The sequence below is a fragment of the Necator americanus genome, chromosome IV (assembly GCF_031761385.1).
Source record: "Necator americanus strain Aroian chromosome IV, whole genome shotgun sequence".
NCBI classification, from domain to species: domain Eukaryota; kingdom Metazoa; phylum Nematoda; class Chromadorea; order Rhabditida; family Ancylostomatidae; genus Necator; species Necator americanus.
In genome coordinates, this window is record NC_087374.1 from 5,213,813 (window position 1) to 5,229,155 (window position 15,343).

Here is a 15,343-nt window from a genome sequence, read left to right on the forward strand (position 1 = left end):
AGAAAGAAAAACGAGGCGAAAAAAATTAACATTATGTCCCGACAATTTCATAATGGGACCGTTCAGGTTCGACTCCATGCTGAGTCAAATTTTTGCAAAATAAGTAGAAATGTGAAACTTCACGCGGTGCACTAGAGTTCACGCCTAATGCTCACATAGTCAGCAGACTTCGGTAGTACTGTAGGGCCTTTGTACTGTACTGCATTCGTTGATTAACTAGTTACTCGCTGAAAAAGTTTTTGTACTAAGGATTGCGCGCAAGAAGGGAGAACCCCTTTCCTGCGTTCACGATTTCTCGCGTGCAAATGCATTTGGTTTGCTTTGAGGTGCGCTCCAGATGCCTACGTAAGTCGTCGTTAAGACTTTTTACGTTGTATGGTTCTAGCAGGCTTAATGTTCCTATGGGTTTAGTTTCGGTTTGCTAGACGAGGACTACAAAAGCGATGAAAATGCGTACATAGGCCACAAGGATCTATTTCTGAAACGATTTGCTTTTCCAACTATCAAACCATTGGATAAGGTGGTGTGAGTATAATGCACTATTCTGAATGTCTGCTAGAGTTTACGTCGTGGAAGGCACGATGAGAACCTCTATTATCTAAGAAAATCGAGTTTACCGTTATCGCAGTGGAGTATTCTTTTGGGTTCCTTTTTACCGAAAGTGGACTCACAATTTAGGGAATAACTTATTTCAGTTTAACGTTGGTCAGCAATAAAATATGTCCAGCCTTAGAGTGTTGGTTCATTTTATTCTGTTGACCCAAGCACAGAACGTCAAGAAAACCCGTAATCCTGGAGGTAAGAAATTATCATGAACAAGTTTGGATGCAGTAATCGGAATGGCTCAAATTGGCGTTGCGATCCAAAACATATGCCATATTTGTGATCAAGCATTTCAAAGGGACGTCAAAGCTCAAAGTTTGAGGAAATCACCTATTTTATTGCAATTATAGTCTGGTATTTCAATGCTGCTGTGGTCCTGCATGCTGAAACTCGTATCGTTTTAATTGCTTTTTCGATCATAACTGCCCAGATTGTGAGCTTCGAAGGGTGTTTTTAAAAAAAATCCTTTGGAGAGTTTGCCATTTACAAAGACAAGGTGCCATTTCGGTTTGTATTTCTTGTTCCTTTTGGTGGAATCCAGTCGAGTCTACTACTGTTTTTAAATACATCCAGCGGCTTCTTTTATCTCAGAGGTTGATAGTAAGTGTAGCCATCAAACTAATACGCACTTTGAAAACCCTCCTTTAAAGACCTAAATGCGGAGAAGGATGGAAAAAAAATCACCAACATTTGACGCTGACGGCGGGGCTTATTATCCCTATGTATATGTATACGATATATGTATGAGTACGAAGGTTATAGTTTTGATTATCCTTCACGTCTTTGGTTCCACTTTCTTCTTTTTATTTCGAATTTTTGCTCGAAGTGGAAGTCACAGTTTGGTTTCTTGGTTGCTTGATAGCACGTTTTAAAAATTTCCGGGTAATCGGAGTTTTTTTTTTTTATAAATCACTGTTTTCCCTAATTTTAAGGTCAACAGCCGTTCATTCGACATTGTCAAGACTGCTACGTGAAAAGCATTCACCTCTGGGAAGAAAGGAGCTAGGAGGTTCAGAAATTCATTCAACCGCCACTTATAATATATCAAATTCCTTTTCACCACTCAAGGCAAGCGTTGTTACATTATAACCAGTTGATTTCCCCGAATTTTATAGCAAGTTTAGACTCCGGAAATTAAATGCAAAGAAGAAGGCTGCTCAGCAGAAACGATTGCCGACTACTATATCCAGAAAGCAAAGGATCGCTTCGATAAAAAACCTGTGGAAAAGACTGTACTCTTGCCACCTACTGGGTTATTACGGTATGATCTATTTCTTCTTTTTTAATCTAAAACTTGTATTGCAAAAAGTAAGTGTTGATTAATCAGATCCATTAGGTCAAAACCAATAACATAATATTGACTCCTCGTGTTCATCTAAGATAGCGATTGGGAGGAAATTTTAAAGTTATACCGCTTTAATTCTTTATTCTAACAACTCGACAAGAAGTTGCTTTCATTTTTTTTTTCAAATTCGTGAACGTTTTCGAGTTGCTGGTTCTGTCGTCACCCTTAAATTTTTCTACCGCAAAGTAAGCGTTTAATTTTATTTATTGATTCCTCGGGCTTTCTACTTCTATGCGACCATCAGTGTTACGATTGCAGTTTATACAGTGATAATGGTTTCATTCTGTTGCTTGTGAGTGCTACCCATACATATTGGCGTGGATATTTAGAAGATTTTATCACCCTCAGTAAGGCCCATTAAATAGGGTTTATTATAATCCGAACAGCGAGCTACGTCCCCACTCTCATGCATTCATAGGGAGATCCTAACATCGTCAGTTCCATGTTATGCGCTGCCTTAAGTTCTAAGCAACCTTGAGTTCTGAAATTCTAACAGTTGTAAAATAACATCACGCAACCGTGACACTTCATAATGGGGTCAAAACGACATAAAGCTCGATGCAGTTACATAAGGGGCTGTGCTCGAAGCGGTGCGGAGCATAATGCATGTGGCGGAACCCTTGCTAGCACCACTCGTCGCTGCAGTTCGCGGTGGTGCGACGGATCGATTATAATCGTTGTCTCCACCGTGCCGCTTCGAGCGCAGCCGCTTACGCAACTGCACCGATCTTCATGTCGTTGTAACCCTACTATACAAATATCGCCGACCAAAGGAAAATCTGAAAGCTCGGGTTAGGCTGAGACTTTTGTTTATCCTCATCCAAAACTACCAACGATTCACTTTTCTGAAGTTTTTTTTTTAGAGGGAGAGGAACTTTTTCATACGTAGAGTGAAAAGTTTGTATTGGAACTCTATTCTAATTTTGATACTCCCGGAATCAATACCTGAGGTATCTCATCACAGTGTTTTATGTTATTTCATGGTTCATTGTTGAGTGAGACAGTCATTCCTTTGATGCGTTTTCTTCTCACTTTCTGAGATTGATGAGTGATGAGTGATTTGCTCCACACAGTTTGCTGCAATATAAATGACTCAAGTAGAGTTTCTGTTTGTGTTCTTTATGTACTGCCAAAAGTTAGCACAGTTGCATCCAAGGTTCACCAGAATCAGATTCTTTTGTACTGTGCGAGAGTACTGAATGAAAATCGTTTAAGGAAGTGCTCAAATGCTGCAACGAATGATCGCAACCAAATTGAAAATAACGGCAAAAGAATTTACGGTGATGCTGTGTTCAGTGGAAATGCGGATTCTTCGTGTGAAAGATACCTAAGTGTAAGTTCTATTTACTTGAGTATCTACTTCTTGCGAGTGATAAAATGATCCCAAGAATAAAAAAAAAGAGTTTGTGCGTGGCTAAAATAGTATTCATATGATGGCTGCCAGTTGGAGATGAAGAATGCAAGTGATGCATTCTTCTGCTTCTTATATTATCAGCATTTCCATTCTTCTGTGTATTCTATTTTATTGAAGCTTATGGGTATTCATTTTAATCAGAAGAGACGTGGGATTCCACATAAGACTATATTGCTTCAAATTAACTCATATGACTGGCACTCCATCGAAATTCTTTAATTTCGGCCGTTGAGAAAAGCTGTGCATGTAGACAGTCTCACCTTAGGCTCTCACCCGCTTAATTTTAGTTTAAATTGCTTCCTTTTTTTGTAATTGCTTCTGTGGATTTCATTTGTGAGAGGGTTCACATTGGTATACAGAACTTGCCAAAGGGATTAGAGTTCCCGTTCCCGTACTTGTTATTCAGATTTTTTATTACTTTCTCTGAATTCATTCACGAAGAATTCTGGAGCACAGGGCCATCTGTTCCATTCTTAGTTGATAATGTTTTTTTAATGCTCATCGGTCGTTTCCGAATTTTGAAGGATTAGGAATCTGGTCTGTACATGTAACGCATCATTTTGAATCTTGCATTTTGAACAGTTCGGTGTCAAATAATATCCCGACTAATCAGACTTTTTGGTCGCTCTAACGAGAAATAGGCGCGGGAAAGAAAACATAACCAGAATGTATATCCTAATTGCTTGTGTTGCTCCTTCAAACCCTAGTGGTGGTCCCTAGCTATCTGTACATAAGTCGGTACCACAAGAAGGATATTCACACTAATTTCTACACAGTTCCAAACATTTTGAACAGTTCAGCATCATATAAAAGTGTGACCATTACTGAGACTCGACGAGGAGTTTTGAGTTTTTTTTTACATTTGATCAACTCATTTTCTGCGTTCTAGGTGGATTCTTTGCTTCTAGTAAGGAATTGCAGTGTTGAGAGGGATATGGATATTATAGCTAAGGTGCTAGCTATGTTGTAAAGAGACGTTCGTGATAGTGTTCTTAAAGTTTTGGAAGGCTTATGAGCTGCACACTGCTTTTTGTACGATGGAAAATAGATGAGGTGCGGGCGATTCCTTGACGGATTGCCTCTGAAACTCTGGAGTTAAACTGAGGTCTTTTTGCTTTTCATTTGAAATTTTCAGTAAAATAGTCATCGCATATTCAAATCTACATACAACTAATTTTTCCTTTAAAAAAATAGGCCATAGGTTTTGCTCCTTCCAGTCCCTGTTCTGGATGCGATGTTTTAGATTATTATTGTTACATCAGGTGCAATTTCAGAGAGCGTTCTGAAGCGGATACAAATATATGTGAACAGCTATAAATTAGAAGATTTTTGTTCGCCTCATTCTCATTCTTTCAGTCTTATTGTTAGCCAAGCAAATGATTGCCTCTTGATTGGATTGTTCTTTACTTCATGAATATTTAGGCTCCTTCCTCTGCGACATATTCATCGCCTTCGAAATCACTAGAGAATTGCTATGTTGCTGAAATGAGGCTTGCTGAAGCTTGTGAGAAGGCCAAGAAGCATATGGAGGAGGATAAAGATCAGGTGATCTTTCTGTTTTTATCTATGTTGCAAGTCTTGAAGAAGACATATTTTCACTTCTAGTCGGCGTCGAATGTGTCCAACTTGTTAGATGCGATGCACTCTCTTTCTCTGCTCTCGGTCGTGGCAGCGCAGAGGTAAGGAGTGTGCGTAACAAATTCCTTTACTCTGCTCTGCCATGATCGTAAGTGTATCGCAGTCATCCGGTTGGACACATTTATTGTCACGTGTTGAAAGTTGAACAGAAAGTCTTGCACCAAAATACCAGTGTTTTTCATTCAATTACTAATTTTATTTATAATCATCATAATCTATAATATAATAATCATCACTACCTATGGTCTCCCATCTGGTGTTTGAGAATCTTTGTTTAAAATTGGAGGAGTGCGAGCATAGGTGGGATAGGAAGGAGCTAGACCCTCCTCAGATGAAGGGGATCTAGCTAATGGGGTGCAGGTCAAGTGGTGGGGTCCCTTCTCCAACCGCCCAAAAAGAAGGGATCCCTTCGCCAGCCGTCCAACGGTGAAGAGGCTCTCTTCGCCAACCATTCAGAAGTGAAGGGGGTCGGAGCACCGGCTCCGGTGACTGACGATGGTTTTCCCTCGCAGGTAGTGCTTCATGGACCGAAATAGGTGGTAGTCAGACGGTGCGAGACAGGCAAAATAGGGAGGAAGGGGAAACGCCTACCAGCCGAGTTCCACTAATGCATGCTTTCGGATTATCATAGGGTAAGGAGACTTTAACGTCTTCGGCATTCTTTTCTTAAAGGATTGGTAAATTCCGGAGTTGGGTGTGGATAAGACCTATGATTGTAGTGCCGAAAGGAAATACAATCAGAGCTCTATCTATATTGAACCTCAGAAATTCGTCTTAAGCGCGGTGCATTTTGAAGGCGCATATATCCAGCAACAAAGCGATTGAACCAGGGGTTGACACTGCTCAAGGGATAGGATGGGGTCCTGGAATGTGTCGTTGATTTTGGGGAGCCGTCAAGCTCGTGTTGCCGCCTTTGCCCACCGCTCGTAGAATGTTATAGCTTGCAGGTGTCCTTCGTCTATAGCTCTGCTTCTAAGAACTTCAAGTTTTCTTTCAAAGTTTCTGTTGCAAGAGTTTCTGCTCAACTTATTATGTAATTTTTTATATGTAACATTATATATATGCCATTTCATCTGTCATATATATGCTATTCCATATGCAGAAACCTCTACGAGTTCTCACAAAACGTACGATCATTGAAAAAGTCACTGTTGAATCAAAGAAGACTGCATCAGAATCAGGGATCATAGCAGTTGCTCAGTTCTTCTCTAGTTTATTCACTGGAGCGGAAGTACTCGGGTAAGTGCGTTTCTTAACCAAAAAGTGTTGAAAAGGCTACACAAAAAGGCCGGACGAAGCATTCGTGGAGTGTGCACTCGACCGCAAATTTCTTTTGCGTACGGTCAACTGCACAGAAATAATTAAGTCAGTAAGATCGACGTGACCGAACTACCAGTCAGTACATGCTCGCGAGGAGCAGCTGTAATATGTAATTACTTCCAAAACGTTCATGTGCTAAGTTTGACATAATTGTGGAATATCCTTACGCAGGTTCAAAGTAAAAATAGATAAGTGTTTTTATAGTTGTCAATGTAGGCGTTAAGTCCATTTCGATTAACAGGTATGGAGAAAAACCTCTGCAGTTACCAGCTGGAGATCCAGTTCGCTATGCTTATATGGTCGCGATTGAATCCTACATGGTGTGAATTTTCATTTGCAACATACTTTTCCATTCTTCACCATTAACACAAATTGTTCTATCTTGCAGAGTCTCGTAGAACGCGATCCTCCTCTTGTTCACGTCATAAGTCTCATACTTATTCGAATCTGTGAGGGTGTCTCGGATTTCGAATCGGTCCTATTGGGAAAGATCATGCGGTCATCACAATTATTAACTTTGAACGAAGAAAAATGGTACATTTCTTATCTTTTGTCTATTCGTTGGCGATTTCATAGAGAATCAATCTTTTTTCAAGTTTTCAACTGAGCTTTTCATTCTAGAGTTTAATTTTTCCTTCTAAAAGTCTGTTTTAGCACTGCATTCACTAAACAGGTAGCGGCTACAGAAGATATGAGGTTCTCTCTCATCCCTGAAACAAGTGCAATCAAGTTATTCATAAATCTTCACGTTGTAGGTAAGGTGGTTCAGATTGTGATGCTATTTTTGTTCCTTACCTCTTTCTTTCTTCCTTCCTTATTGACGGTAGTGTACGATCCTTTAAAGTTTCAAATGTTAATCCGGCTGATAATCATGCACCTGTTACTTGCTTAATGTCAAGTATATGAAGAAAAACGTATGTTAATATCCTTTCAAATTCAGTTACTAGAGAAATAAGAATTATTTTCAAACAAAGTCGAATATTCGGTCCAAATGGCACGTAATAGTGCTCAAATATAGCCGAAGATAAATCCCTGCGTTTTTCAACAGGATTAAAAAATTAGCGCTGGTTCGCGTGTGAGTCGATATGATATAACATATAATTATTATATAATATATAATTATTACCCAGATCTTTCTTTTCCCGGGTGTTTCTTGAACTATATGAAAATTCTGGTGATATCATTTCTAGTTTTTATTGAGAAACGAATGTTCACCCTTAAAAAATTGTATACTAACGTAATGAAATTCCAAGAGACGACTAACATGTTTTTGGATATTGGGTTATTCTATCATTTAATGTAGGGATCTTGACCGGAACCAATCACTACAGGCAATTTTAACGGGTGGTTAGTAAATAATTCAACCACATGATCTCATCTTCTTAACTTTTGACTAATATAAGAATGCTGAAAATATGTGAATTGATTATTCAGGATTGTCCTCTGAAGGTGTTGCTCACTTCACCGAGAAAGGTCTGTGGAACGTCATATCATTTTTAATTAGTGGGGAACTCCGGACATTTGCCACTTCTGCTATCTTACTGGAGCTCATAGAGGTGGATGAGTCGTTTATCAGTACAACCTTCTATTAGCGATTAAATTTGTTTTCAGATTGGAAACGCTCATCTGATGCGTCTGTATCCTCAAAGGTGGCGCGATGCTTTTAATAAAATCGCATCCACTTTGATCCCACGTTTACAGGACGATATTAATAAGAACGATATCAGAAGAAATGCAGGAGAAGACGTTATAGTGTCTAATTTACGGCATGCAGTGTTGGGGTATTCAGCAGCTGCTGTTTCCGCCAAATAATAACGTACTCACTCTATTCACTTTAAAGCATCTCGGATGTTCTCACTGTACTTTTTCAAATATCATGAAATATATGAATTATGTTAATACTTATCAAGCAGTGAAACAATAAACAACATTCTACTGCAAGAATTGGAGTTGAATGTGCTCAATGTACTGTGAAACACTCAACACGAACAGCAGTACGTTTCTTTGAAGCATATCTGAGGGTTATAGTTACATCGACTGGTTTCTCTGCTGCTGACCTATAATTCTGGAACTGTTTACGTATAAACTAACAGCTACAGGGTTGAAGACAACTACTAGTAGGTCTAACAAAAACAATGCCATCTGCGCTACGGTCAAAAACTTGCTTACTGTACTCGTACTGCGATCAAGAGTGCTCAATCGTCCATGTATATCACTTTTACCAACATCCGTGGGAAGTCTCGGAGGAAATGATTTCATATTCGAAGTGGCAGACCAATTTTTATCAGAATGCAATACTGTTCACGTACGCTGTAATAAAAAATAAATAAAAAAAGACAAAATAAAAAGATATGCCAAAAAATCAAACTTCTGTTTAGAGATTTAAAGAAAAATTGTAGATTGTAGACTTCGAGAGCAAGCACGTACGTTAATAAATCTGAAGTTTTCATTCCAATTTGAATTAAGATCAAATCACATTGCTGAACCACAAACATAACAATTTGCAGGCAGAGCACGGTAGCACAATTTAAGCACTTTTTTTTTAAATGAGAACCATGGCAGCTACGAATCCAGCAACACACTCGCAGTCGGTACTGGATGTACAGCCGTCGTAAGATGTGTTGTGCCCTGGTGACGTAACACGTCCTCAATGAAGACTCGCCTTTACGGCTTACTGTACTAAGGTTCCGCGGGCCGCTTTTCTTGCTTTTAATAGTATTTCATTTTTTTTTCGCATAATGGTGCATGAATAGAATTACATCTAGTCATAGCAAAATTATCCACAATTAATCTTTTTTCGTTTGTTCTGCTCCTAAGCTGTCTCCAAGATCTTTGTTTGTAGATTCAGTTAACGTGCCATTTTTTTTGTGAAATTGTGCGTGAATAGCGTTTGTTGTAATCATAGCAGTTGTTGAATCCCAAATTCATACCAAATAGTCTCTGAGGAGAGCAGAGAATTGTATTGTATTGTCTGCTATTACCATTGTGAAAAACGCCAAGTGTGCACAATTACACGAAAAAGAAAAACGACAAAAAATGAGTTCCTACGAAGTAAAAAATTTTATAGGCACTCGAAGAGCAAAACGAGCGACAAAGGTAATGGATTAGGACGTGACTAAGCCTATTGAGTCCATGTGCTATTGCAGAAAAAGAAAAATTAGTAAAGAAGCAAACGTGGTCCCAAGAGCTTTTAGCGTTCTATGGAGAGCGTTCAGTGCACGCATACACCGAAAACGCATTGCATCAAAGCGACACGTTTTACGCCGATTGCACCAGACCTGCTTCCAAGTGATGTTTGTTCCGAGCACTGCGGACACTTTTTTCTTAATGCTGTATGAGCTTGTGTATTGCAAAGTGAGATCAATTATTCATTTGACCAAACTGTGGAGAAATACCCGAATAAATAATATGCAATATGCACAAGTAACAAGATTCAGGTACTTACAGAAGATGTATGGGAATAACAGAAAAAGGAGAATGAGAGTAAGTTGATGGAAGGAAATGCAACACTGTAGTGCTGCCTATCGTTATCATCAACCAGTGATCAAAAGGATTGTTTTCAGTGTGAGGTAGTTCCACGATTGTTTGACAGCAAATCCACCAAATGCACTATCAGTTTCTAAAATACATAGCACTCTGCCGATAAAATTAAATGAAAATTACATGCTTGAAAAATGTAGACCTCAATTTGTGCACAATGAAATTTTGAAACAGTAGTGGTGGACAGTAGAAGTGTGATAACTCACTTGCGGATCTTTTTCTGCGATAATACGCACAGGAACAATTTCATCTTGCCTATCTTCGAAACCTTTAGGTAACGGTTCTTTATAAGTCACCAAAACAACAGGCTCAGTGTACTGAAAAGCTAGATTTAGACAAACATAAAAACCAAACACTAAAGTAACCTTTGTCGAGAACCCTTTGTACTCGTCAACGATGCAACCGTTATTGTATCCAAGTTCAGAATCAGGTGGAATTGGTCGCAGCTTTGGCTTTCGAGGACGCTGAAGAAAAAGAAAAATAGTCTAACAGTTGGCAAATATGATATAGAGCGCAGGCAAGTAGTAACTAGTTCCACCTCAAACAAATGAAGCCGATCACACTCATAAGCGCTATGTGAAGCTAAACGGGGAACAAACTCAAGATGTTACAAGCGACAATCACCGCAAGGCGTAGAGGGCGGCGGTGGCAAATCTTCCGCAACCTGCAATTACGCGGAGCGGCAAGTCAGCGGCTACCAGCCGATTTTCGCGGCACCCACTAACGTGTAATTGCAACTCTTACAAATGGGCTACATCTTCTTGTTTTCTTTAGCACTTCTCTTAGAAACTCAATTCCACTGTTTTTATGTGTAATAATTCATGAAAAGGTGGTCCCTTCAAGGTCAGTTTCTCATTTGCTTTGCTCCTATGGTGTCTCTGAGATTTTCGTTTGTAGAGATCCAATTTCTGGATCATTTTTTGTGATCGTGTGATTTTTGATTAACGTGTGTTATAAGTGAAATCATAGTACAATCCCAAAACTCGCCTTAGAAGAAGGCTAACTATGCACAATTACACAAAAAGATCGTAAGAAATCTATTCCCTCTAAACTGAAGTCTTCGAGGAAATACTGAAATTAAGAGAAACTAGGGAACTGGAAAAATGGTTTCTTGGGTACTACGACTACGAAAGTTGGAATTCGCTCGCAGTCACACAAAAAATGCACTGAAGTTCCCTTGCAAACTACGGTCTTAAAAGCGATTTAAGAGCATAACAAACGACAAATTAGCAGAAAAGGACTTGACTAAAACTATGCTATCCTATTCATGCACTATTAGAGGAAAAATTTTGGGGTATATATGGTTCCGGTTAACGACACGCAAAGTTCATAGACTTCTGCTCAATCCTCGAGGAATTAGAGCGTAAAAAATGCTAAAAAATGCTTTTTTTCTAGCTATTTTAACGAGACGGCAAAAGGCTAACCACTTCCTTTTGATTTTGATGCGATCATTAGTTGTCGCTTATAAAGATCGTCAGAAAAACTTAACGATTGCTTATTAAACACAAGGTAAGAGAGATTTTAAACTCAACCTCACTTTTGTAGGGAACACGAGTGAACCTTTCTCCGTCGTCTGTTCGGTTGAATTTCGTGAGCTCTTCTTTTTCGTTGTGTTACCGATGGATGAGATTGCCAGAGTGGAACCGTTTTCGACAGTATTCAGATTTCTTCCCAAGTTATTTGATATCTTGAATCAATGGATCAGAAAACTTTTTTTAAAGAAATCTTTCAGACACAGCAAGATCGTTGGAAGCACCGATACGAGGGAGAGCGTGAAGTATATAAGTTTAAATACACATATGCTAATGGATCCCACGTGTTTGAAGATGCGAATAGAACGTAGAGAAGAGAGAGAATGAAAAAAAAACGCTTACTCGAATCCGAAAATTGAAAACATGCGAAATAAAATCCATAGATATCATGGAAACTTGTAGAACAACCATATAGGAAAAAGAATGAATGATTTTCGCCAAAAGAAGACAGCTATTACTTCCACCGCTCTTAGCTCGCCTTTATTTCCACCTTCTAAGATATAATACAACATCTGCTTGAAAATTCAGATTTACTTCATGAACTGAAGAATACTGTAGCATATAGCTTTGCTCTCCGCACAAATATCCGATCATTTTGTACATTTGTTTAATTGAAACATCAAAAAGCATCATAAGTAGAAGAAGGAATCCAATACTGTTCCGATTGCGCCCTCTGGAGCAGAAGTACATATGCAGTCGGTTTCTATTCCGAAGATTGTCTTTGTTCTTTCTCCAGAAAAGCGAGAGAAAAAAGAATAACATCGAAAATGGGTCCTTTCAAGTATAGGGTGGAAACAAATTGCGAAACATGTTGTGATGATGGTGATACTGGGATTTGTTGCAGTGTCTGGAATGGGTCCAACTGGGAACACTTCAACACTAAATCTAAACATCTAATGAACCTACCATCCAGGCCTCATCAACATGACGAGGCTCTTCACAAGTTTTCTATGTAACGCGAGATTTCTATACAGTGGGAAACCGGTAAATTCGTGTTGCAGTTTAAGAGGGATTACTCGCGTGACTTTGGCTTAACTGCCGATTAATCAAGTTATAATCTACTAGATTCTTGCACTATTGATTTAATCAAGGCTGAAGGAACAACAAATGACGGTGTGATGTTCCTAATCAAATCCTCTGGATACTGTTCTCACGTGAACTCATTCTTCTAAGACTATGCACGCGGCTGCTCATCGTTGGTTTGTAGGTGGAAAAGTATTGGATCACAGAGATGTACCGCTCGTTGTTTAGGTTCGGAGTAACTGCCCCATTCACTGGTCATCTCGCCACGTAAATGGACATGCTGCAAAGCTCACTGATAGCTTCGGCAACGTCTTCACCGAATGACAAATTTGAAAAAAAAATCTTCCTTAAACGTCGTGCACATTCATTTGGCACAATTTGATTCGTCTCATAAAGTAAGTGGTGGATGAAGGAGATAATCGGAGTAACCACTGTAAGTGTAGATGCCGGAACTTGGGCGAAAAGAAACCGCCACAGTGCTAAAGTGGTAGATGCCGGAACTATAAGTGGTAGATGCCGGAACTTGGGCGAAAAGAAACCGTCACAGTGCTAAAGTCGCTAAAACAGATTTCGGATTTTTGGTCAGCTAATAGGTTATCGGGATCACGTGTCTACAAAATGATCACTCCACATGTTTTTTTTTAATGAACTACGGATAATCATAGCTGATACAATGTAATACATATCAAAGCGGAAAGATACCTTGACTCGTACGTCTTCCTGGACGCTCGTTTCCGTAGTACTAGGTGGATGTTTTCTTTCACTAGCATTTATGGTTTCGGAGAGGTGGTGCGGCTCAATAGACTTCTCAGGAAGGGAGTGGTCATCCTTATTCACTCTCTCCCAATATTTCTGCACGAGTTCACCGCAGTTCTGCAGAAATTTTCACATTTTGAAACAATAACTCATAGAAGCTCAGTCAAAGTTTACAATCGAACAAAAAGAACGTTAAAACAAATACTCTCCTTTTATAGGAGATAACCAACAGGGAAGTTAAAGAGAGAAGTAAGCTGGGAACAGTTACCTTCAAGTCGGCGTCTGTTAACTCCGTGACTTCACCAGGATATCCAACCCAAGTAACTGTGTACACTGTTTCACCATCCACAAATTCATGAGAGAGAATGTCTTCAACTTCATATTCTTCTGAAGTAAAGGCCATGAAAAGTGAGTGAAAGTTGTAATTTTTTGAAATAACTTTCATGAAAAAAGAACTTCTTGAAAGCGAAACTATTCGTTGTCGGTAGTGCAGCACAAAAGTGTTTTAGAAAAGATAGGTCGCGTACTATTCGTCTGACAAACGAACTGTGGGCACCGCGTTAGAAGAGTGTTTCTCAGTCATTCTGAGGAACTAAAAAAATTGCTAAGCAACATTCCTTTACAAGCTATTAAATCGTGTTACTTCTAGACAAGAATTCGCGGAACTCGGCTGGCAAATGGATCCTCTTCTTTTCTAACCGATCTGTGTCATTTAACATCATCTTTTTCGCTCATGACGCAATTTCTGCGAAAGAAAGTCTTCGCCAACTAAGACAATTTCCTGGATTTCTCTTGAAACGATGTATTTTCTAAAATTCTAGGCGAAAGAATCGAAGAGTCTAACAGAAGGTAGAAAATAATCGATAGTGGTGATGGTTACACTATAGACCGGCCACGACTATGAATAAAGTTACCAACTAACCGTTTTGGAGCAAAACGTTTTGCTCAACGTAATAAATATAGTTGTATTCTACATATGGGATGTTTTCACTATGGATGTCAATCTCATATAACTTACGTTCGCGGTTCTTCCTCTTTGGACAGGCACTTTTCATATTCTCTGTTGCTTTTACCAAGGATGCACGTTTCGATTTGCGTTTAGGAGCTGTTTTTTTAAACTCCATCTCAACTTCTAAATACACAACAATATATAAAGAATCATAGGTTCTTTGTATATGACATATCGCCGGATTAGAGCAGAGAAAGATGTAGCAGAGGGAGGCTGTCAAATTCTGCCAACATGTACATATTACCCAATCAATGTGGACATCGTAATATTGGTATAGTCGGGTCAAAACGACATGAAGCTCGGTGCAGTTGCGTAAGCGACTGCGCTCGAAGCGGTGTGATTGAGATCGAGGAAAGACCTTTGCCAGCACCACTCAACGATGCAGCTCGCGATAGTCCCATGTCGATGTGAGTCGCTGGATTCACCGCGTCGCTTAGAACGTAGCCGTTCACGCAACTGCACCGAATTTCATGTGGTTTTGACCCGAATATATCACGTACAGTCATAGTCACAGTAGTACACTTCAGTGTTCAACAATTTCAAGTTCACATGCACTCGACAGTGAATGTTCTTCGCAACTTTCACTAGGTTCATTGCCCTGAATAAATGAGAAGTACTCGAACACCCTCACATGAATACAGGTGACAGCCATATATAACAACAGTAGCGGTCAGAACCGAGAGGGACCCCTCGTAGCCGCACCAATCACTGAAGTTCGCGATGGTCCCGCCTCGATTCCAACCGTTGTCTCCAACGCGCCGCTTGAGCCGCCTAGAGCGCACCCGCTTACGAAATTGCAACGGCCTTCATGTCGTTCTCACCCCACTATGCACAGCATTCATGACATCACTCTAGTCTGGACGCACAACTTGACATAGTATTATATTATTATTACATATTACCGTACGTACGCGTTCTCGAAAAGTCTTTTGAGTCTTCTCGTTTCACAGACTTCATCCGTTACTGAATACACGACCTCTACCCTAAGACCTGGCAACGGACTGCACTCGACAGAAGCAGGCCTTAATGTATTCAAATTGAGCAGAAATTTTCATTTAGTCATCGGATCTGCCGTTATTATCTACGATGAAATAAAACGAAGAAGACCACAGAATCCCTTTATTGTTTCAGAGCAATGCTACAATTTGGAAAAAAAGAAATGG

At 39.6% G+C, this 15,343-nt stretch overlaps 2 protein-coding genes across 3 annotated transcripts; one reads left to right on the forward strand and one right to left on the reverse strand.

Moving 5' to 3' along the window:
* Positions 1-337: 337 nt before the first annotated feature.
* Positions 338-8,132, forward strand: RB195_000422 (uncharacterized protein; the record flags this gene model as incomplete). The annotated part of the gene is made up of 12 exons (XM_064196760.1): positions 338-345; positions 412-525; positions 1,536-1,671; positions 1,728-1,864; positions 3,164-3,281; positions 4,785-4,907; positions 6,103-6,239; positions 6,562-6,640; positions 6,709-6,854; positions 6,975-7,075; positions 7,755-7,876; positions 7,932-8,132. The coding sequence occupies 12 exons, from the start codon at positions 338-340 to the stop codon at positions 8,130-8,132; spliced, it is 1,422 nt and encodes a 473-aa protein (XP_064052641.1).
* Positions 8,133-9,879: 1,747 nt separating this feature from the next.
* On the reverse strand, positions 9,880-15,137 carry RB195_000423 (uncharacterized protein; the record flags this gene model as incomplete). Of its 2 annotated transcripts, none has more annotated exons than XM_064196762.1 (8): positions 9,880-9,939; positions 10,067-10,177; positions 10,226-10,324; positions 11,398-11,547; positions 13,118-13,288; positions 13,440-13,558; positions 14,190-14,303; positions 15,092-15,137. In XM_064196762.1, 8 exons carry the CDS (start codon positions 15,135-15,137, stop codon positions 9,880-9,882), a joined length of 870 nt encoding a protein of 289 aa, XP_064052642.1. The 2 variants fall into 2 exon arrangements, with proteins under 2 accessions (XP_064052642.1, XP_064052643.1); XM_064196761.1 differs by having other exon boundaries at positions 15,083-15,137.
* Between the last annotated feature and the right edge of the window lie 206 nt (positions 15,138-15,343).